The 24,484-nt window shown below is 46.9% G+C and overlaps 1 protein-coding gene across 1 annotated transcript in view; it reads right to left on the minus strand.

Moving 5' to 3' along the window:
• Window positions 1–24,484, minus strand: part of FRMPD2 (FERM and PDZ domain containing 2) — a 114,953-nt gene that overhangs the window by 48,196 nt on the left and 42,273 nt on the right. The window contains exons 6-13 of the mRNA XM_014567719.2: window positions 22,642–22,774; window positions 21,895–21,982; window positions 18,756–18,882; window positions 16,572–16,643; window positions 14,394–14,568; window positions 11,270–11,420; window positions 10,473–10,611; window positions 5,446–5,601 (exon numbers count right to left, since the gene is read on the minus strand). Coding sequence (XP_014423205.2) covers window positions 5,446–5,601; window positions 10,473–10,611; window positions 11,270–11,420; window positions 14,394–14,568; window positions 16,572–16,643; window positions 18,756–18,882; window positions 21,895–21,982; window positions 22,642–22,774 — 1,041 coding nt within the window. The remainder of the gene's footprint in view (window positions 1–5,445; window positions 5,602–10,472; window positions 10,612–11,269; window positions 11,421–14,393; window positions 14,569–16,571; window positions 16,644–18,755; window positions 18,883–21,894; window positions 21,983–22,641; window positions 22,775–24,484) is intronic.

Genomic DNA, 24,484 nt, shown 5'->3' on the forward strand with positions numbered 1-24,484 from the left:
AAAGCAAAATGAGCCATGAACATCCTGCAGAGAAAATGACCAATCAGGTGCCTGTGGGGTCCCCAAAGCCTATGACCTGTTTTCAGTTTACCAGGTTAGGAGACGGAATTTTGTCATGGGTCAGTCAGAGCTGGGGACTGCACCAGGCCAGCCACATTCTTAGGAGGCTGGAGCAAATGCAAATGTTTTTATGTCTGAATGGTAATCACATCTCTATCATTTTCCTTTTCACCTGAAGGACACCGGTCCTCACCAGAAGGTTGACGCACCTGGGCTCACAGCAGCGACATCTTGCTCCAGGTGTGTGAAACTCTCATAAGGGTTTCATTGGTGAGATCTGATTCCCCATCTCTACCCCCAAACAGAGGGCTCTTTGCCTTGTCCAATCTCTCTCATCCCCAGGCACGGTAACAAAAATGAGGACAAATTATGGCTTTTGAGAGGCTCCTTTCTCAGGCTTCCTGCTGACCTTTCTCCTTTTGCTAATAAACGATATGTGCAGAGAGGTCACGCTGCCTGCAAAACCTACAACTCTTCATGTGACCTTTATCAAGTGTCTGGCCCCTAAACTTCCCTGCTTTTCTTAACTTTGGAGACACTCTGTCACCATCATCTTCATCATCATCATCATTCAAAACAATATTCATTGGACTCTGGTTCTGAAATATCCAATGGCCAGACCAGGCATGTGCTTAAAGTATGACAAAGCAAGGCCATCCCAAAACAACTAAGTAAATTCTTTTAAAGAATTTGATACGATACATCTTTTAAAAAATTAAAACATTAAAATAGTCCCCATTAGAATAGAAATGTCTTTGCTAGACTTGCTTATATTTTTTTAATTGTTTAGTATTTTTAAAAAAATTTTAATTATGTAGAGAGGGATATGATACTGAAGTATTCGGAGCCACAAAATTCTTAAAATGGTAAAGTGCCATTCTGAACGTTCTCCAAGCATTCTTTCATTTAATCTTCACAGCAATCATAAAGATAGGTGGCGCTCTCTCTCTTCAAAGAAAAAAATGGTACAGGAAGCTTAAGCAATCTGTCAGAGTTCCCACTTGGAGCCAAACATGGAAACATGAATCTGTTTGCCTTTTTTTTTCTTCAGGTGGGGTTTTTTTTCCCTTTTTTTTGTTTTTTGTGTGTTTTTTTTTTTTTTTTTTTTGGTGGAGGGAGGTAATCAGGTCAATTAATTAATTAATTAATTAATTTTTTGATGGCAGTACTGGGGATTGAACCTAGGACCTTGTGCATGCTAGGCATGCACTCTACCACTGAGCTATATTCCGTCGAGTCTGTTTGCTTTTGAGTCTTCACTCTTAATGACTAAAATACAGAGTTTCCATAAAGTCTGGAAATATCAGTAAATATATGTAATGTCATTACGTGCATCTTCAGTCTATAAAAAAATAAATAATAATATCTATGTCTCCATGCTCTGCTAAGGAATCTTCTGGGGCACCTCTCCTCCTCCACAGTGTTGCTACTGCTGATTTTCCTCTCTGAGGGTCCCATCATCTCCTTAGATCTGCTTAGGTCCATCTCACTGGTTTCCCCTTATCCCTCCAGTGGGCTGCAAAGTTAAGACTGGACCCAGGCTCTCCTGGCTCCCAGCCCACCAAGCACCCTTGCTGTACTCAAAACTGTCAGAACATATAGATTGTTTCCAGATATTCTTCAAGAGATTTACATAGCAGCACTATTTACAATAACTAAAACATGGAAGCAAACTAAATGTCCATCGACAGACAGCTGGATAAAGAAAATGTGGTATATATATACAGTGGAATACTACTCAGCCATAAAAAATAATAAAATAATGTCATTTGCAGCAACATGGATGGACCTGCAGATCACCATACTAAGTGAAGTAACCCAGAAAGAGAAAGAAGAATGCCATATAATATCACTTATATGTGGAATTAAAAAAAAAAAACAGACACAAATAAACTTATTTATTGAACAGAAACAGATTCAAGAACATAGAAAACCAACTAATGGTTACCAGAGGGGAAAGTAGGTGGGAAGGGATAAATTGGGAGTTCAAGATTTCAGATACTAACTACTATATATAAAATAGATAAACAATGAATTTATACTGTATAGCACAAGGAACTATACTCAATATCTTGTATTAACCTATAAAGGAAAAGAATATGAAAACAAATATGTGTATGTATATGACTGAAACATTATGCTGTACACCAGAAATTGACACAACATTGTAAACTGACTGTACCTCAACAACAAAAAGTAAATGAAATAAAAAAGAAAAAAAGAAATTTAGAACAATTCATATTCTTTGACCGTATAATTCCACTCCTGGGACTCTGTCCTAAGAAAACATACTGGCTAATCAAGACGAACCCTTGATCACAGTGATGTTCAGTGCTGACTTGCAGAATTGGGTTAGAGGGGTTAGTTCCTGCAGGTAAATGGTTTCCTAAAGGTAGCACTGCTTTAAAAGAGATGATCAGGCAAGCTTTACAAAGGATATTTACAAAACGTTTGTAATTATCTGGGGAATGCATATGTTATAATGCTAAGTGGGGGAGAAATATAGGGTATAACTGGTGTGACTTCGATAGCAAAAAGAAAAAAAAAACAGAAAAGAAAGAAAATATTTTAACAGCATATTTTGCAACCTCTGGTTAGGTGGAAAAAATGGTTCCATGGCTGAAGAAGTTTGGAAAATACTGAGTTAACCTGGAGCAGGTTGTTCTAGGACTGATATGCTAATGTAGCTGTGAATCTTGCAGACAGAGTGTGTTACTCAGTGTTCCCCAAATTGGACTTCCGCCAAGGCTTTTCCTAGTGTGAGACGATGAACTAGCAGAATTAGTCATCCGTGACCCGGAGGCCAACAGGAGCTATCTGATGATGGAAAAGACAGCCCTGAGATGCTCTAATTAAATAATCCAGCAACTGCTTATGGAGTAACTGGGCCCTGTGTGGGTCTCTGGGGATCCCATGCTCTCCAGACATTTACAACCTAGTAGAGGGGACAAGAAAGGAACAAATGACAGCCATGAAGGGTGTCAGCAATAGGTATCAACATTGTTCACAATGTTCTTAACCTTCGACCCTGTAATCCCACTCATGACAGTCTCTCCCCAAAAAATTAAGCACAAATGCAGCTAAAGACTTATGTAGGAAAAAAAAAGTTATCTCAGTATTGTTTAAAACAGTCACATATTTGAAACAATTTCTGTGCCAAACAACAGAGTATTGAGAAAAAATTTAGGATACACCATATGCTGATTCAAAATAAAGATTCAAAATTTTAGAGGGATGGGATTATTAAAAAAGCCACAAAAGTGACTAGATAGTATAAATCCAATTTTAAATATATATACATATACACGTTACTGCTTAAAGAGAGGAGGATGAATATACCCAAGTGTAATTATATTATCTCCACGGGGCAGAATCACGAGCAAATGGTTCCTCTTAAAATCATGGGGGAAAGGACTTGGTTAATAAACACTAGCCCTAACAGGAAGAGTCACAATGTTACCAAGCCCTCTCTAGTTCATGTCTGCTCCGCGGGCAGGCTCAGTATTAGCAAGCCTAGCCAACCGCCGAGGGGAACCACGAAAGCCTGTGTTTCCTGAAACTGGTGAGATCACTTGCAAATCAAGTCAAATCTATTCAGTGTTTTCCATCAAAGACGGAAAAAAAAAATAGTTTAGAGATGATCATACTAAGTGAAGTAAGTCAGACAGAGAAAGATAAGTATCATATGATATGACTTATATGTGGAATCTTAAAAAACTCACAAATGAACTTATTTACAAAACAGAAACAGACTCACAGACATTGAAAACAAACTTATGGTTACCAGTGGGGAAAGGGGGAGGTGGAAGAGATAAATTGGGAGTTCAGGATTTGCAGATACTAACTACTATATATAAAATAGATGAACAACAAGGTTCTAGTATATAGCACAGGGAACTATGTTCAGTATCTTGTAATAAACTATAATGGAAAAGAATTGGAAATATATATATGTATAACTGAATCGCTTTGCTGTACACCTGAAATTAACACAATCTTGTAAATCAATCATGCTTCAATTAAAAAAAAAATCTCCTGCGTTTCTGCTTATGAGATGATGGCTTCCTTTACAATCACTTGTCATCATTCAACCAGAGGAAGGAGGGACACAGTGAGCCCAGCACTCTAAGCCGGGGCCTGGGCAGAGGCGGGTAGTCATCATCCACCTGCAGGAGCCCCTGCACACCTGAGCCCTTGGCTCTGCGGTCCTGTGGCCACTCTCCATCAGATGTGCTGATGTCTTTAAAGTCCCCACTTGTCCCTGGTCAAGGGAAAGCTCTTGACAGGGAACATTGGGAAGGCTGAATTATGGAATACAGTGGGTGCCTTTCTACCAGGGTTTCTCAAATGAAAGGCTTGAGGGTTTACACCGTGCTGGGTGTGGCAGACAGTTCAAAGAGACCGACCAGGAAAAAAAAAAAAAAAAAGATAGACCTTACTTTGGCAGATTAAAAGCAAGAAAACACAGACAGAATATTTCTGCCTTGGGAGATTTTGTGCAGAGAAATGTACAAAGCCTGGAGCTTCCTTTTGAAACTGCTCCCCAACTGCAAATGTCCCACCAGGTGCATCACCCTGGCGAAGCTGGGGACCTCCTCTTACTTGTTGCACTTGCTCCATCAGCACAGGCAGGGCAGCCACTCCCTCCCAGCCTGATGTAGAGTAACTGGTGCTGTTATTCCCATCGGGCAGTTATCACAGGATTGCATGCTTCTGGGTACCCGTCTGTCCTCCCTAGGAGACTTGAGGACTCCCTGGGAGCAGGGAGCATGTCCTTTCTGTCTCCGGTTCCTACTGTGCCTGACCCACTGCAGGTGTAAGTCATGCAGTGAGCAAAGGCTATTCATCGGAGGCTCTGTATGTGCCCACAGACATAAAGGACTGAACTATCGCTGCTTTTGCTAAAGGCCCAAAGACAGAGTGGACCAGAGCTGCACCCAAATGTATGGACCACACCCTCTGTGCTGTGCTGAGAACAGGTGCCCACAAGGCTGCAAATCTGAGGTCTTCCAATGGCTTTGTTTTTTGGCTCACACCTGAGTTTTGTACTTCCGTTGTCCCAAACGTCTCTATGAGAAATGTGGTCTCCCACTCATGGAAAAGTAGAGTAGAGCTCTCATGACTGTGAGCTCTGAGGTTGAAGGCCCTGCTACACCCACTCCAGCCACGAAACCCTACTCATTCGGGGGAATCACTTCCAATGCCATCTACTTCCAGAAGCCTCTCCTTGGGTGACGGAGCTGCCTTCCTCCCAAAGTCTTAAGTGCCTTGCCCATACCTGCTCGTGGGTCTGAGTACATCCAGCCCCAGAGAAATCTCCAAAGGGGATTGCTGATTGCATGCCTTTGAACACCATCATACCCTCTCAAGAGTCAAAGGCCTCACCCTCAAGAACTCCAGCTCAGCATCCTCTCCCCAGAGCACAGGACTCAGACGGTGCATCTCTGAGACTTCGGCTTGGACCCGGAGAGCTGTCATCCTCTCAATCAGACTTGCAGGGATGTAATCTTCAACTCGAAAATAGGCTGTATTTTCAACCTGCTGGAAAGATGCAGAAGAAAAAGGGCACAATCAAGATGCCTTCGATGGGACTCGGAGCAGAACAGAAGCCTGACTGCAGTCAAACCCCAGTTAGGTCCCCAGGGCAAGGATGCTCCTTTGAAGTGCCCACTGGTCTATCTTTTTCTGCCATATGAGATATTAGCTTTTCCGTCTGCATGTGCTACTGTCCTCTCTCCCAAGGGAAGTCTTGGCTGTGGCACCATCTCTCCGCAAGAAAGTGATGGAGAAGTCGCCCCCTGAGCAAGAGAAGATCTGACATCCCCCATTCCTGCCCCAGGCCCGAACCTTCATCAGATCTGCGCTTTCAGGGACTGGAGGCTGCAGCCCCATCAGGAACTGAGGAAAGATCGTCATGACTGAGCATCACTTGCTGCCTGATGGTTCCCTGGTCCAGACTCTGGGGCAGGGAGAGGAATGAAGAAGTTTGGCAGAAGTGGTCTCAGGGTTCACTGTAAGGAAGGAGGGAGGCAGGACTTGGCAAAAGGAGAAGGTGACCCTTCCCTTGTATTCCTGAAGCAGCCTGTCCTGGTCTCAGGCAGCCCCTCCCAGCCTAATCTTGGGCAAGACAGTTCCCCGCAGCCAAGGGCAACTACCTGTGAAGAGGGTAGCTGGGAGTAGGGAGCATGTGGCTTCTCAGGGCTAGGGATGGGCAAGTTGGTCGGATGAGGGGGTCTGAAGGGAAGAGCACAGCTCCACGGCCCCCTCACGCTCCTAACACAAGCACAGGCCTGTCCCCATGAAGCTGTGGACTGAGAATCCTCCAGCCTAGAGCTGGTGCATGCTGGCTCTGGCTCTGAGCTCAGCTCAGAGACGAAAAGGGGAAGACATTGCTCAGCAATCTAGTGCATGAAAAAAATCATTCAGAATGTTATCAGAATGGCCAAAATCCAGAACACCAAATGCTGACAAAGATGTGGAGCAACAGGAACTCTCATTCATTGCTGGTGGACATGCAAAATGGTACAGCCACTTTGGAAGATGCTTTGGCAGTTTCTTACAAAACTAAACATCCTCTTACCATAAGATTCAGCAACATTTGCTCATCGGTATCCACCCACAAGGAGCTGATAACTTATGTCCACACAGAAACCCGTATGTGGATGTTTATAGCAGCTTTATTCATGACTCCCAAAACTGGGAAGCAAGAGATGTCCTTCAGTAGGTGAATGAATAAATAAACTTTGGTACATCCAGCCATGGAATATTACTCTGCGAGAAAAGGAAATGAGCAATCAAGCTGAAAAGACATGGAGGAAACTTCAATGTATATTACTAAGTGAAAGAAGCCAGTCTGGAAAGGCTACATACTGTTTGATTCTAACTATATGACGTTCTGGAAAAGGCAAAACTATGGAGATCGTAGAAAGATCAGTGGTTTCCAGGGGCTGGGGGGAGATGGAGGGATGAACAGATGGAACACAGAGGATTTTTAGGACAGTGAAACTACTCTGAATGACACTGTAATAGTGGATATAAGTTATTATAAATTTGTTCAAGCCTGTAGAGTATACAACACCAAGAGCAAACCCTAATATCAACTATGGACTCTGGAGGATAATGATATGTCAATGTCAGTTCATCAATTTCAACAAATGCACCACTCTGTTGGGGGACATGGCTAGTGGGGAAGCTATGCGTGTGTGGGGGCAAAAGGGTACATAGGAAATCTCTGCTCCATCCACTCAATTTTGCTGTGAACCTCAAACAGCTCTAAAAAAAAGTCTATTAAACATTAAAAAAAAAAAAAGTATTTAGGACTTTGACCTCTCATCTTATTGCTAGGACTATGTCCTAGAGAAGTCCACATGCAACTCAAAGAAGTCCAGCACAAACAGGTATTTCTATGTTACTTATTTAAAAAAGAAAGATCAGAAGGAACTGGAACAAGAATAAGAGTAATTCTTACCACTTACACGGTGCTTCTGGGCGATGCCCAAGAGTGAGAGAACAAATAAGTAAGGAAAGCTCCGGTCCTGCTGAAGCATCGCGTGTGGCCATCCCAGATGCTCATTAGGAAGGCCAGGGGAATACATGCACCATTGAGCGAGAAAGCAGAATGCAATCTGAATGTGACAATGTTTACAACTGCATAAAAATCCCTGCGTGTGATCAAAGGCTGGAAGAGAAGTCTCCCAGAGGAAAGTTGTTCTGCTGCGATGATGCGATTAAGGAGATTTATTTTTTGTACCAAACTGTCTTTGTCTCTCTTTTTAAAATGCAAATGTAATCATGTTACTTCCCTGCTTAGAATTCATCAGTGGCTCCCAGTCTTTCACTGCAGTGGTTTCCAAATTCTTTTTCCTTTTCCAGCACCAGAACCATTTATCAAACAAAATACCCGCCCCTTAGGAGGGCACACTAAGTTCCTCCTAAATCTGACTGGGGGTGCCGCCCAGCCTCGAGGCGCATTAGCTAAAACTGCATGAAACCCCTGCAGCCCTGGACAGGCCAGCTCCTCCTCCGGCCCACGCAGTGGCCCAGACACAGGGAGGGGGTCTCTTCTCTGAGCTCCCCCTAATGCCCTTTGAGGTGCCCACCGCAGTGCCTGGCACACAGCGAAGCAAGGCCCTAGAAGTGAGCCCTGGCGGTGCTCTCACTGGCTTTCCTAACCTCACAGGGACACAATTCTTCTAAAATGCAAATGGAAATAACACTTGTTTTGCAAGGCTGACACAAACTTAGATGACGCAAACCTGGAGCAGGCCCTCCATACATTAGGGCTGAGGACTAATGAATGAGTGTCTGTAATCTGTTACCTTTATACAGGCTTACACACACACACACACACACACACACACACACACACACACATCCAGAAACAGAAAAGCTCTGCCTTTGGGGGCCACATGGGGGCAGCAGAGAACATCTTGGAACCACACTGGGCCCCAGTGCAGCAGGCAAGGTTGAGGTTAGGAAGGATCCCGGAGAGAAGCTGGAGGTGAAAGATGAGACTGGGCTGTGGCAGAAGCTAGGTGAGGCCAGTCATAAACTGGACAGGTGACAGGCGCAGTGGGCCGCCAGAATGGGGCACCGAGAGACAGGTCTGGGCCCTGGAGCCTTGGGACAAGTGATCCCACAAGGAGGATCTGGGCCTGAGTGCTCCCCACTGCCTTCAGCGGACCTGGCCCACAGCTCTCACCACTCTCAGCCCTCGAGTTCAGTCTCAGGTTACACGTCGCCTGTCTGCATCTACAGACCGACAGTCAGTCTTCACGCTGTTTGCTAGCAGAGCGCTCCTGATGCTGGGGAGGCGGGAGGGAAGCTCACAGACAGCAGTTGCTACCTGCGGGCCCTGTACATACATCACTGCCTTCCACCCTTACAGCAGCTTTGACCTACTATTATTTCCATTTTCCGGAGGAAAAAGTCGAGACTCAGATTAACACGCCCAAGCTCACGTAGCTACTTACCCAAAGAGGCAGGGCTTGGACCCAGTTCCATTTGACTCCAAATCTCAGGCCCATGCCTTTGCTCCCTGGGGCACTGTCCCTGGAAGTCACCCTCGCCTGTCCACATGAGCCGTGTACAGGGCTGGCCTACAGGCTGCAGCGAGGATGTTGACCAATTCACTGCCCCCCCACCCCATCTGAGAGCAGCCTCCACGTGCCCGGGCCCTTCTCCTCCCAAGACCTCCCCAAGGGAGAAGCCCAAGGGCAGGAGAGCTGGCCTAGGGACGGCTAGGACCCTGGCACTGGGGGCTGAGCAGACAGCAAGGATATACCAGTGTCACCAGTGACAGGCTTGGAGGCTTGTCCAAGTGGCAGGGAGGGGTTCCGGGGTCCAGGCCAGCTCTGGGAGGCTGCCCACCAGGGCTGGGGTGTTGCCAGGAGGAGAAGGTGAAGTCTCCATCCCCAGGGACTGAAGTGGGAGCAGGGAAGAGGGGTCAGAGGGCAAGGTGGTGGGAATACGGCTCCATTTCCCTGACAAGCAAGATGCTGACCTGCCTGCTGGGTGACTTTTATCCTTGGTGTTACCCAGTCCCTGAAGCCTGTGCTCCATCCAGCCATCCACTCCTTAGACCAACAGCCCTTGAGCAAACTCCTAGGTTGGAGGCACCACTTTGGTGCTGGGGAAATGGCAGAACAAAGCAGACAAAACCTTTACCCTCTGGTGGGTTCCTTTCTAACAGGGAGCTTGACAACAAGACTGATTAATAAACGAATAAACCACACCCGGTGGTGAAAAATTCTAGGAGGGAGCACACAGCAGTGCGAGGGGATAAAGAGGGTCTTAGACACGTTCAGACATGGCGGCACCTTCTGAACAGATGCTGGGAGGAAAGCAAGATGATATTGGTGTATTCTGCAAAGTGTTTTTCAAACTGCAGCCTACGATCGATTACTAAGCTATGAAATCAATTTAGTGTTTCATAACCAGCAATTTCAAATTATCTAGACTAGAATAGGAAATGCCGAAGTGTATAGAAAAAAGTGCATCTGATTTCCTAAACATTTGCCTCACTTCTGTCCCATGTACACATGTGTGTGGGTTGGGTTACAATGTCTGTCATCTTTTTATCATGGGCCATGGCACCAAACATTTGAAAGCCGGTGATGATAGGAACTTAATAAACTAGTAAATTACTGTTTTTAGGCAGGACCTTAGATTAGAACTACATTACAATGTATAAACTTGACTCATTCATCTTTGTATCCCCCAGAGCCTAGCAAAGAACACTTGATAGATGATTGTTGGATGAATGGATGGATGGACGGATGGATATAGTTTACCCTAATCACAGTGGTAGATGCTAACAATACAACTCAGTGTTCACATTTCTAACAGTTCCCCCCATCCCATAACTGCTACTCCGGTAACTCCATGCAAGGGCCCCGGGTCTCCACCCCTACCTCCTCTGGGTAGCTGCCAAACTCAGCCTGCAAGGCAAGGACCCCCAGCTGTAGCAGCATCTCATCATTGCAGTACAGCCTCTCCTCCAGGATGTCTTTCCGAAGCTGCAGGTAAAATTGATGCCTTGTCCAGCTGTGCCTGGGAAAGAAATGCAGGAATAAAGGTCCTGGAAATGCTGAAGGAGAGGGGGAACTCTAAAGCCAGAGGGTTTTCTCAGTCTGGGAAGCAGGGAAAGGAGAGAAGAGGGTATACAAGTCAACAGAACCCAGAAGCCAATGCCAGAAAGACAAGGGCAGCCTCCTTTAGCCGCCCTGTGCCTCCTGTCACCCCTGAGGGCTGCTCTGTGCCAGTCACTCCACACAACACCCATGGAGACGGTTGTTGCTGCAGTTCAAATGAGAAAAGTGATATTCAGTTAGATGGTGCTTCAAGTAAGCAAAGGAATAGAGACAGTGGTCCAATCCCAAGCCATGACCCTCTTCTCCAATCCTCATCTTCATGGGCTGCTGGGGGGCAGGGCGTGTTGGGGTCTGGGGAGACAGAACTTTGACCTTGACAGCTGTATGTTTGAAACAAAAGGGCAAGTTCTCATTTTGACCAGAACCTGTCCCCAAACACTGATTTTTCCCCCCTTTTGGTCATATTGGAATCCAATCAACAGAAGACCAACAGCAAACAACGGTTTAAGTTATATATACATTGGTTTGCCAAACCCTTGTCTAGCTGTTATTTCTAACATCTGCCTGGACATCTGTAAAAGCCTTAAGTTAAAAACCAAGAAGTCTGCAGAACTCACTGGAGCAGCCCACCGTGACTGACAAAGAACTTGATCCTCAGAAAGAGCGTGAAGGTCTTTGGGGAGCTCCTCTTCCGGGGCTGCTCACTCCAGCCTTCAGGGGCAATTTTGCACAACCTGGTTTCAGCATCCAGGAAAAAGAACTCTTTGCCTGAAATGGAAGTAGAGCGTGTTAAGAAGGAAAAGCACTTGGGCAGGCACCGCCCTGCAGACCCACAGCCCTGAGCTCTGTCCAGAGTGTCAGACAAGAGTCAATGGAATGCAGGAGAGAGCAGGAAGGAAGTCCTCTGGAAACTTAGTACCAAGGAACTTTGTTGGGTCCACCAGGGGCCAAGAGCAGGAGACAAAAGAGGAGAGAGTCAAGGAAAAGAAACTCAGCACCTAGTGGAGAAGAACAATTATTTATCACAGGGGAGATACCACTTAACATCTGCCTTCCAGCTACCATCTTATGAAGATAAAATTTTAAAACAAAGAAATGAGTATTTATTCCATTTCTGCAATGGACCAAGCACTCCGCATCAAACAGGCCATCCCCAAGTCTCCCCAGCCACAGTAGGATGGACTGAATGTTTGTATCCCTCACCCCCAAATTCATGTATTGAAGCCTTAACCCTCATGTGATGCTCTTTGGAGATGAGGCATTTGGGAAGTAATGAGGTTTAGATGAGGTCATGAGGGTGGGGCCCCCATGACAGGATTCGTGTAATAAGAGGAGGAAGAGCTCGCTCTCTCTGCTCCAGGAGGGCACAGTGAGAAGGTGGCTGACTGCCAGCCAACAGGAGAGCCCTCACCGAGAACATGACCGTGCTCAAACCCTGATCTTGGACTTTCCAGCCTCCCGAACTCTGAGAAATAAAGGTCTGTTATTTGAGCCACCCAGTCTAGGATATTTTGTTATAGGAGCCCGAGAAGACCAAGACAGGGTGTAAGGTCACCCTTTGTCTCTTGACCTGAATGTTGCCATCTTGAGACCTCTACCAACCCAAGCTCCGGACTTCAATGCCACTAGCACCTCTGGGAGGGAGGCTGAACCGGCCCCAGCCACTGATGGGCCCACCTCCACCCTCTGCTCTCCTCAAGGCAAAATTTGACCCTAACCACCCAGGTGGGCCCCTTGGCCACTGCCCCCTGGGGCCCCTGACAGTCTGCTCCACACCCGTCTCCATGCTCTGTCCTCTCAGTGCAGAGGCACTCTGGACCAGGTTGCTGGGGCACAGCAGGTAACCAGCCCTTCCTCCCAAGGGTATCTTCACGCTGGGGAGAGGGACAGAGGAAGAGGTGTCTAGAGTGGTTCAAATAGGTGTCACCACACCATGCCCTGACCTCTGCCCCCTGTGCCATCAGCCCTTGCTGCTGAATCTGATGCCCATACCAACTCACCCTCCCCTGTGGCTCACATCTCCTCAAGGGATGGACAGGTCCCCGTTACAGCTTGACTGGCAAACCTTCCCAAGGGGGTTTATATCCAATCCCCAGACTGATCACTGTTGAGTGATTTGCCCAGGAGGCCCAAGCTAAGTAGCTCTAGAAGGTCCACCTGGGAAGGGTCCGGGGTGGACACCTGGCTGGGAGGAGAAAGCAGAGGATAAGCTTTAAGGCTGTCCTCTCAGGACAAGCCAGGGGTTTTACGAAGATTGCATGTTACAGATCAATAAAAATACAATGTTTCCTGAAGGTTCTTCTGTTCACACTTTACAAAAGATTGAGCAAACATCAGTTGATCACATCAAAGTGTGTAATGGTTGTTCTGTTTTACCTGGGAGAGGGACCTTTTGGAGGTCCCCTGAGAACTATGGGAGGGGAGGACCCTCTTCTGACCACCATGGCCCGCTGAGTGATCCTATGACAAGCTTGTGAGCTTCTCCCATCAGGGATGGGAGAGAACAGAGAAACACAGAAATTATGAGATGGAGCAAGGTGGGCTGGGAGAGCCAGGATTTAACCTGAAGGCCTGTATGATCCCAGCTCAGCCTCTGTCCCATTACTCCCTCCACACACTGTTTCAAGAGCATTGTCTGCAACAAAGGGATATTTGCAGTAGATGGATGTTGAGTCCCGTTAACATAACAGAAGGGCAGAGGTGGGCAGGCGTGAAAACCCTCTCCTGCAGGATCTTCAGAATGGATTCTCAACTTGGGCTCCAGGGGGTAGGGGTGCTGATTTTCCATTAGTCCAGTATGATTAGATAAACAACATTTAAAAAATTTTTATTGTGGTTAAAAGACACACAACATAAAATATACCATCTTAACCACAGTTAAGTGTATAGTTCAGTAGTGTTGAGTATATTCACATTATTACACAACCATCACCACCATCCATTTCCAAAACTTTTTCATCTTACAAAACTGCAGCTAAACCCACTAAACAATAACTCCCATTTCCTCCTCCACCTGGACCCTGGCAACCACCATTCTGCTTTCTGTCCTATGAATTTGACTCCTCTAGGTAGCTTACGTAAGTGGAATCATACAATATTTGTGTTTTGTGTAAACTGGTTTATTTCACTTGGCAAATGACCTCAGAGTTCATCTACACGGTAGCATGTGTCAATGCCCTTCTTTTTGAAGGTTGAAGAATATTCCATTGCATGTATATACTGCATTTTGCTTGTCTGTTCTTCCATCAATGGACACTTGGGTTGCTTCCACATTTTAGCTGCCGTGACTAACGCTGCCATGAACACGGGCATACAAATATCTTTCACTTATTTTGGGTGCGTACGCCAATGTGGAATTGCTCGATCACTGTGTAAATTTGATTGTAATTTTTTGAGGAAACTCCATGCTGTTTTCCATAATGGCTGTACCATTTTGTATTCCCACCTAGATGGAAAAATTTTTCCCATTTGCTTATCTAACCTCAAGGCGTTGAGATCGGTCAACCAGACCCTGCAAATCACAGAAGCCACAACGTCTTACGTGCACCATTTCCTTACCATCCTCTGCACTTACTTGACCATTTGCACAGGAGGATTTGATATGCTGGCTAATGTCTAGGTGTGCAAGGTGAGGCCTGCCAGTCTCAAGCAGTTTTGTTGGAAAGAATAGCACTCAGGTATCTAGACACCTGGGTTACCTGCGGCACCAGGCCAGCAGTGGGCCACCTGGAAGACCCGTACCTTTCAAGTAAGCCAAGCCAAAGTAGGTGAGCTCCCCAAGGTTGGCGAAGGACACAATGGCGTTGAAGACGGCTCCCACAGTCGACGTGATGTCACACTTCACCTCCAGGCACTGTCCACTCAGTAGCACCACACTGAGGTCCCTGAGAGCCAAATAGGATTTCCCTTTTTTGGTCTGCAAACAAGAACAGTATACATTGTAACAATAACTGCAAAGCATGGGCTAACGGTTGGGCTAAGCACTTTGTAGGCCCCGCCTCATTTAACTGACAAACAACCCTAAGAGATGAATATGTTTACGGTTCCTATTCAGCAGATGGGAGACAAGGCTCAGAGAAGGTAAGGGACTTGCCCAGAGTTGCACAGTTAGTAAAAGGCAGAGCCAGACTCAAATCCATGCTCTCTGACAGGCCCTAACAGGGCCAGGAAGGCGGAGGAGGCACGTGTAATGAATGGATGTCTCTGCCCTGCAGAAATCCCCCCTGACCCCTTGGGCCCTGCGTCCCAAGAGGACTGCTCAGGGCCACATCGATCAATCATATACCCACCCCCAGGAGTAGGGGACAACCTGATACTGACCACCCCCCACTGGCCTTCAGAGAACACAGCAGTGAGAACAGGTGGGCACAGATCCAAGGAAGAGAGAGGCTGGAGCTAAGAGGATGATGGTGAACTGAGAAACTGATCAGCAGAGCCACATCCAATGATGCAGAGCAGCACCCGCCTTCTGTCTCTTCACCCCGCTCAGATTACTTCCGGAGCCATCCGCTACGACAGCCACCACCCCCCAACCACTGTCTCCTCCCCTCAGCCACCCAGAATGGCCCTTCATTCTGCCGCCACACGGCCTGTCTGCCCACGCCCTGCACACACTGCCTGCTGCCTGGAATGCTCTTCCCCTCCGTCCCCACAAAGCAAGTTCCTACGAGTTTTCCAGGACGGGCTCAGGACCTCTTGTCTGTGGCCTGGAGGTTCAAGGCTCCCACTCCCTTCTCTAATCCCACCACACCTTGTGCTCAGGACCCCAGCCTTCCTAAGGACAGGGGCTAAGTATCCCCTGTGCCCCAAAGCCTAGCCTGGGGCTGGGTCCAGACCTTCCCAGAATGTCCTCATTAATAGACAGTCACAGATGGACACGGGGTGTGGCTTCAGTGCCATTGAGACCATGCCTACAGCCACACCATGACTCTCCTATACCCAGGGGCCAGCACAGGTCTGAGGACCCTGTGGGAAGGGCTTCCCCCATGACCCCGAGCAGGGTGAACCACATGGCACATTCTAAGCCACCCTGGTTCCTGCACGTCCTGCACACCTGTGTCACCTGGGGGGTTCATGTACAGGTGTTTTCAAAGTGAGGTCCCATCCAAAATGCACAAGAGGCTTTGGTTCACTGTGGTCCTCCCTCCCCATCTCTGGTAATGGGTTCCAGCCGCCAACTCCTCTGTTTCCTGGGGCACTGTTCCCTGGTGCCCCAGGCCCTGTCCAGCCCCTCCTCCCTCCACTACCCTGTGACCTCTGCCACCCTCCTCCCAGGGCGGCCACTAGCTCATATTACACCATCACTCCCCTCCTCTGCAGGGGGCTGGTTCAGGAAGGGTCCCAGTCAGGTATACACACGCCAGGACATCTAGGAGCAGGGCTGTCCCCACTGTGGGCTGGCAGGACCAAAGCTGTTTCCTTGGGCCTCAGGAGGGGCCAGCCTGTCACTCACCCCCAATCCAGGTACCAAGTGCCTCTCCATACAGAGGTCACAACCCCTGATGGGTCTGTGGTTCACCTGGGCTGGGGCAGCAGAGCAGAGGGAAGGGAGATTGATTCTTCCTCCCCAGAAATGAGACAAACACCTAAAGGCTAGAACATGGGCTCCCGGTGAAAAGGACTCAGTTTTGTTCATAACAGAGCTCTGGGGTCTGGAGTAGTGGCTGGCAACTACTAGACCTGAAACAACATTTTCCAACTGAATGGGGAGATGAAGGCTGACCTCGTCTGGAGGACCAGCTGGATTTTGTTACAGAGGGTTCCTCTTAAAGGGGAAGAGGGATGCTGGGGGACACAAAGCTGAGTGTGACTTGGTGAGGGCTGGCAGGCGTCTGGAGGAGCTCAGTCGGCCTCGGGGCCTGCCCAGCTGGCCAGTCCCCCACCACCCTCCAGCCCTGCTCCGTCTAACCCAGCAGTTACCACAATCGATCCGGGCAGGTGCAAGGTCACCGGGGCCTCTCCAGCCAGCAGGGCGAACTCCGGCCTGGAGAACTGAGGAAACACGCAGAGTCACTCACTGTAGAGAAGTCATGTTCCACGGGGCTGGACCCCCTGCTGCAGAACTGGGCTTCCCCCGTGGCTTCACATCCCCCACCCACCACCAGCATGCCCACCCCCAGAGCCAGTGGGAAGTAGGTGCCAGTGAAATGGAGCTCAACTTGGGTTGAGGCCCTAGTAGGCTGGGCATCTGGGAGTGGATGTCTCACAAGTGGGTGTGGTCTGGGAGTGTTCATGCTCTTCTTTCGGGGATCCACTTCATTCTAAATTTCATAATTTATGCCTCCTTTATATCATCTTTTAATATCTCAAAATTATTAAACACAGTATACCAGACAAATATATATTGTATGCAATAAGTTTTGCTGAAAACAAAAATACCTTTAGATTTAGATTCGATGAAACGTTTTTCCAGCCCAACCCTGGATATGGAATCAGTCGTGCCCATGAACAGCTATTCTCAGTTTCACAATACCTGCTGTTTCTGTCACACTTGTGACCCAGGAAATGCCTACATACCATCATTATTTAGACCCAGCCATCACCCTGTGCAGTGTGAATTCTCAGCCTGTTTTGCAAGAAGCTGAGACCCCAAAAGGGTAAGAAACTCACCCAAATCTAACACCAGTGTGTGATAGGATTGGGCGGGCCTTCTAATGTGTCCCCCAAGAGGCCACCAGTCCTCCCAGGGGGTGACCTGTGTCCTGAAAGAGTTCCCAATAGACGCATCTTTAGTGAGTGGTTATGAAGAAACCCTAAAGCAGGTGAACAAGCCCTCCCTGATGCCGGGTCAGTCATGAAGACTTGACAGTGGCCTTGGAGGGCAGCAGGGGCTGGAGGGGAGTGAAAGCCCGGAGGCACACAGGAGAGGATGTCCTGAGGATACAGTGGGCTCAGCTCATCCCTAGTTTATTGAGCATCTTTAAGCAAATCTCTCTCTGCGACGGACAGGCAGACAGACAGACAGACAAGGCCTTCTGGGGGCATCTGGGTCTGACATTCCCAAAGGATCCCTGATACTCAGACAGAAGGCCTGGCAGAGGCAGCCTCCTCAGTGAACAGCCTGCCCAGGAGGGACTTGTCACAGATCCAGGGCCACCGATCCCCACAGTCATTGTGGGCTTGTGTGGTTATTATAAGTTTTTCAAAAGAAACCGAACAAGAAATTCACAGAAATACAAAGTACTAATAAGTATAAGAAAAATGTTCAATCTGATCTTCACTGTTAATTGAACAAATGTAAACGCCATTTTTCAGCCATCAGTATGTCAAAGATTGCCAATGATAGCATCCTGATTCTAGAACAGTTACACTGAAACAGACACTCGTGGGCTGTTGATGAAAGTAAAAATGGTTACATTACTGGAAAATGACTTGGTGGTAATGTTGGAGGAAACAGTAAAAAATGGGGTCAAATAAAAAAAATTTTTAAACAGTTTTTCAGCTAATGACATTATTGTGCATGGAGAAGGGACGCTTTTTATCTGAACACCGGAAGTGGCTCTGATGGCTGGAGCCAGGGCTGTTTCGGAAGGAAGGTGCATCCTGGGACTACTCTGGATCTCACTCTCCAGCACAGGCTCAGCAAACTGGCCCCTTAGCAGAGACCAGCCTGCCAGCAAGAAGTCAGGGGTCCCCGGAGCCATGAGCAGCCTGGACTTCCAAGGCTTCCAAGCCTCAACCTCCCATGCTTGTCCAAATCCTACTGCCCTGTGTACCAACCAGAATGGAGAATCTCTCCCCTATGACTGTCCCAGCCAGACCTTCGGTCCCACATTTCACCTGCTCAGAAGGCCCCTTCCAAGAACATTCCACCTTGCCAGCTCTTACCAACTCCCATGTTCTGCCACCACCACACACCAATGGCTGTGGACTTCCTGAACCTGGCAGCTTCAGCCTTCTGTCCTACAGAGTCTACAGAAAGACCACTCAAGAACATGCCCTGAATTGCACATTTCAGGATGATTTTAGTCCAGCTCTGTAGATCTCAGCCCAGGGAAAGCAGGCCCCCCAGAGGACCCGGCCCATTTTCAGCTGCTGGGTGAGTCATACATGGCTCCCCACTCACACCCTCCTTGGGAGAGCCCTTTGGGCATCTCTGCTCACCTTTCCCTTTCTTTGCAGGAAACCCCTCTGAGAGGGAGTGGCCGGCCGTGAGTTTTCCGGGAGAGCAGAACCAGAGCTGAGCCGCCGGCCCTCCTGAGGATCTGGGGGCCCTTCAGCAGGAAGTGCGCTGGCCAGGAGGTCAGAGAAGGGCAGCAACAATGAACAGTGGAAATAGCTTCCCCCCCAACCCTGCATACAGGTGCTCCGCTACAGAGTGTACCCATCTCTGCCCCTTCACCCCATGAGTTATCATATCTGCTTTGCCAAGGAGGAAGCTGTGGCCCAGAGAAGTTAGGGCTGCACAGCCGTGGGAGGCAATTTGGAGGCGCAAGGGCTCAGTTCATCTCCTCCCCAGCCCCCGACCCTGTCTCTGCTCACCGTGCTCAGGACAGGCAGGCCCTGTGACCCCAGGGCCTGAACACCTGCAGCAGGTGATAGGCTGCAGGGCATTCTGACTTTCCTCCCTGGAACTGTCTACCTTGTTCAACATGTTTGGACAATAAACACACATTGTTTATGGAATCAGAAAAAAAAAAAAGCTATTTTCATTGGGATAATAAAAAATAGGTATTTTTTCTTTTTTTCCCCAGTTTTTTTTCATTCTTTTTTAAATTCTTTTATTTTATAGAAGTGTAGACTGGGATTTCAAAATTGTAGAATACATAAACAAGATTACACTGTATAGCACAGGGAAATATACACAAAATGTTATGATAACTCACAGAGAAAAGAATGTGACAATGAGTGTGTATATGTCCATGAATGACTGAAAAATTGTGCTGAACACTGGAATTTGACACAACATTGTAAAATGATTATAAATCAATAAAAAATGTTAAAAAAAAAGAAGTGTAGTCGATTTACAATGTTAGCAATTCAGTCATATATATACATACACACACATATATGTATATATACGTATATATTTCAGATTCTTTCCCATTACAACTCATTACAAGAAATTGAATATAGCTCTCTGTGCTATACAGTAGGTATTTGTTGTTTATCAATTTTACATATAGTAATGTGTATCTGTTAATCCCAAACTCCTAATCTACCCCTCCCTGCAACTTCCCCGCTGGTAACCATCACTTGTTTTCTATGTCCATGAGTCTATTTCTGGTTTGTAAATAAAATTTGTAGCTTTTTTTTTAGATTCCACATATAAGTGACATTATATGATGTTTTTCTTTCTCTGACTTACCTCATTTAATATGATAATCTCTAGGTCCATCCATGTTGCTATAAATGGCATTATTTCATTCTTTTTTATGGCTGAGCAATATTCCACCATATATATATACACCACAACTTCTTTATCTATTCACCTGATGATGGACATTTAGGTTGCTTCCATGCCTTGGCTATTGTAAACAGTGCTGCTATTTAGGGTGCATGTATTTTTTCAAATTAGAGTTTTCTCTGGATATATGGCCAGGAGTGGGATTGCTGGACCACATGATAAGTCTATTTTTAGTTTTTTAAGGAACTTCCATAGGGGCTGTATTAATTTACATTCCCACCAGTAGTGTAGGGGGGTTCCTTTTAAAAAATAGAATTTTAAATAGAGAAAAAAGCATTGCAAGATGAACTCTGCAGCCTCTCATCAAGGCTGCAGCTGTGTATTTTTTTTTTTAATGGAGGTACTGAGGATTGAACCCAGGACCTTGTGCATGCTAAACACACGCTCTACCACTGAGCTATACCCTCCCCCGCCTTGTTTGTTGGTTTGGTTTATTTTTTTAAGTTTTTTTTCAGCTGTGTATTTGACATCAAGCTGCCTATAGCCTTTGGCTGAACCATGGGGGACAACAAGTTAATACATATATAAATAAAGCTTCAAAATGTATAATGTTCCAGGACGATATGGGCCCATGTGGCTTTTGAGCAGATTTGTTAGACTGATTCCAAAAACAGCCACAATTCTTCTCCCTGATCCACTCACTGTACAGTGAGTTTGCCCCTCCTCCCATCAGGAGGTGGAGTCTGTCCCCTACTCCTTGAATCTGGCCTTGCTGTGGCCAATAGGATAAGGTGGAAGTGGTGAAGGGCGAGGGCTAGCTCTGGAGGTTCTGGGGAGTATCTTCTCTCGCTCTCCTTTTCTCCTTCCCTCCTCTGTATCTCAACTCTGCCACGGTCATGAGAACAATCCTGGGCTAGCTAGCCTGCTGGTGAAGAGCCAGGGCTCACCTAGACAAGAGCACCCCACCCCCTGGAGTGGAGCTGCGCAGCCGAGCTGCAGCTAATCACGGATGCACACGGGCGTCCAGCAGAGTCCGGAAGCCCCTCCCACCTGCGCTCAGCTGACATTCCCAGCTCACAGAATCAGAGCTAAATTAACCACTGTGCTTATCCCCTGCATTTTGTGACTGTTTGTTATGCAGCTTTGTGTGACAATAGATCATCCCAACAACGTGGAAGCACACTGTTCTCTACCTGAGCCTGAACTTGTGTCCCAGAGGAGACAGGATGCCCTGACAGCTGTCATCAGGCCCCTCATCACCTTGGCTTCATATCTGCTTCAATGTGGCTTTTTCACCTGCCAGTGGAATAGGGTCAGCTTCTTCTGGCAAAGCCAGGGACTTCTCATTTTTAATAATCAGAAAAGAAAAAAAAAGCAGGAGCAACATGGATAGACCTGGAGATCATCATACCAAGTGAAGTAAGCCAGACAGAGAAAGACAAGTACCATATGATGTCACTTATATGTGGAATCTACAAAACAAAACAAAAAAAGACACGAACTTATTTACAAAACAGAGAGAGACAGACTCAGACATAATAAACAAACCTATAGTTACTGAGGGGAAAGGGGATAGGGAGGGATAAATTGGGAATTCAGAATTTGTAAGTACTAACTACCATATATGAAATAGATAAACAACAAGGTCCTGCTGTATAGCACAGGGAACTGTATTCAATACCTTGTAATGGCCTATAATGAAAAAAATATGAAAAGGAATATATATATATATATAAAACTGAATCACTATGCTGCACATCAGAAATTAACACAACATTGTAAATTGACTATACTTCAATTTTTTAAAAAAAGGAAAGAAAAAAGAAAGCAAAGTACAGCGGCTCCCACACCCGCATCCCACACCAAATTCACTGCCCGGTACACCTTGCTGCTCACCTGTTAACAGAGAGGCTGCAGTGACCGTGAGATGCGGCGCTCAGTCTGGGCTCTGGGGAGCTCTGGGTCTCTGTGTTTCTCTCTGAAACTAACCAAGCAGCATGGTAGAGGGCACAGGCAGAGGCAAAGAGCACGGTCTCTTGAATTAAGCAGCCTGGGGTGTGGGTATCACATCACAAGTTACTAGCTGTGTGACGTTGACAAAGTTACTTGACCTTTCTGAGTCGGTTTCCTCATGTGAGAAGTGGAAATGGAAATAACAGTCACAGAGGGTTGGGGGAGTTTCTAGAGGGAAAGATAAAACCTGACAGCAAAGAGTACCTTGTCTTAGGGACAACAGACAGTAACATCAATTTTTTAAAGAATCTTAGATTCAGGCGAAAAGTAGAGAACAACAGAAGGCATGAAGATTGTTCTAAAAAGCCCTTCTTTACCTAACACACCTGGAGCAACAAAAACAATCTTTCACAAATTGGTTTTCTCTTCTCTCCACCTAGAAATCAATTAAAGGACAATTTTTCTTTCTTGTTTGTTTAAATTTGTTTTAGCAACTTGGACAGTTAAAACTCAATTTAAAAAAAAAGGAGCTCAGTCAGTAGAGCACATGCTTAGCATGCACAAGTTCCTGGGTTCAATCCCCAGTACCTCCACTAAAAACAAGTAAACCTAATTACCAGCTCCCCCAAGAAGAAAAAGCAAAACAATTTTTTAAAAGAGTCTAAAAAACCCTCAGGGCACTGGACCTACCTCTACAGGGATGCAGACACCCCAGGACCTGAGCAGCTGGGCTCTCGCGGCTCGCCTGATGCAGCCTGTTCCTGAGCAGGTAGCTCCTGTCCCGCTGCCCGGACGAGCTTTCTTCCACAGCCCTCTGCTCCACCTGAAGGTCAAGTGTGTTGCACATCGGCATCCCAAAGTCGAAGGGGGATATTTACATAGATACATACAGCCTGGCTATCAGTTTGAGTCTGTCTTATCCAGTGGGAGCCCAGCAATGCGCACGGCAGCAACCAGAACCAGCTCTGTGCCCACTACCCACACATCCTACAGGTGGTTCCCTCATCCTGCTCCCCCCCATGCACACCTGTGCCTTTGCTCATGCATCCCCTCCATGGACTAGGGTCTCCCTGATGAGCTCCCCTGTGCCACCAAGACCCAGGGCTACATCCTCTCCACTTCTAACCCTCTCCACTCTACTCTCAGGGCAGGTATAAATGTCCTCTCATCACTTTACTCACATCCGCCTGTATTACACGACGTTACAGTGAGTTTGCTTGCCTGTCTGTCTCTCCCGTCTTCACCATGTGTTATATGCACCATTGTAGCTCACCTAGTTCAGTGCCCTAGTAAGTGTCGAATAAGTGATGGAAATCATTTTCTGATTTCCTGATGGCAAGGCTGCACAGTGTGGGAGAAAACGACATACCAATGCATGGTAGGCACTAGCATCTTTCAAATAAATAGACCCCCTTCTTTCCCATCAAATCCTCGGGCTCAGTGAATAGGAGCAACATATTTACAAGCCAAAGAGAAAAAGGGTCCAAGAATGAGGGTAGGATGGGAGAGGCATTTTCTGAATGACTGTGGGCAGCATCCCACCAGCGTCCTCTCCTCTCCATCCACATGACTCCTGTGTAGTCTTGCTCTCAAATCCCCAACACGCTCTCTGGACAAGGGCCACACTGCCCAGCTGGCACCTCACTTGCCTCACCTGAGCCCCAGCTCTGTCCTGGCCTCAAGGGGGACCAACACTTGTGAAAATCCTGCTCCAGATCTCCTTGTGGGATCAGGTGGAGGTGGTCTCCACCGGAGACCACTTCCTTACTCGGCTTGTCCCCCGACCTTCCATCACTCCCACTCCTGGGAGCCTTTCCCCAATAACTAACTTGCCCAAGAATGCCCATCGCTGGCTTTGCTTCAAGGAGACCCAACGTAAGTCAAATGCTTACTATGAGCCAGACCCCATGTGAGCCACAGGGCAGCAAGCAGCCCAGGGCGACAGGCACAGCAAAGGGACCCTCTGCAGGTACAAGATAGCAGAGGGGAGGGAGTGGCTAGGGACCACATAGGCATGGTCAAGGAAGGCTTCTAGTGTAAGGGCTAGGGTTGAATTTTGATAGGTGAATGAATTCATGAGTTATAAATGTGATCGTTTTTACATAAAGAGGCTTTTTCAAAGATCCCCAGGGTCTTAGTCACGTTAGAAATCTAGGCTCACCCAAAGGTCTTCACCAACACTGCCCAACAGAACTGTCATAACAGGAACGTTCTAGATCTGCCCTGTTTGTGAACAACTATATGGCAACAAATTGGACAACCTAGAAGAAATGGACAAGTTTCTAGAAACATATAGTCCACCAGAACTGAATCAAGAAGAAATAGATAATTTGAACAGATCGATTTCACTTGAAGTGAAAGACAAACAGTAATAAACAAACAAACAAACAACTCCTTGCAAACAAAAGTCCAGGACCAGATGGCGTTACTGGGGAATTCTACTAAACATACAAAGAAGAACTCACACTGATCCTTCTCAAACTCTTCCGAAAGACTGAAGAGGAGGGAACACTCCCAAACCAATTCTATGAAG

The sequence above is a fragment of the Camelus ferus genome, chromosome 11 (genome assembly GCF_009834535.1).
Source record: "Camelus ferus isolate YT-003-E chromosome 11, BCGSAC_Cfer_1.0, whole genome shotgun sequence".
In the NCBI taxonomy this organism is placed as follows: Eukaryota; Metazoa; Chordata; class Mammalia; order Artiodactyla; family Camelidae; genus Camelus; species Camelus ferus.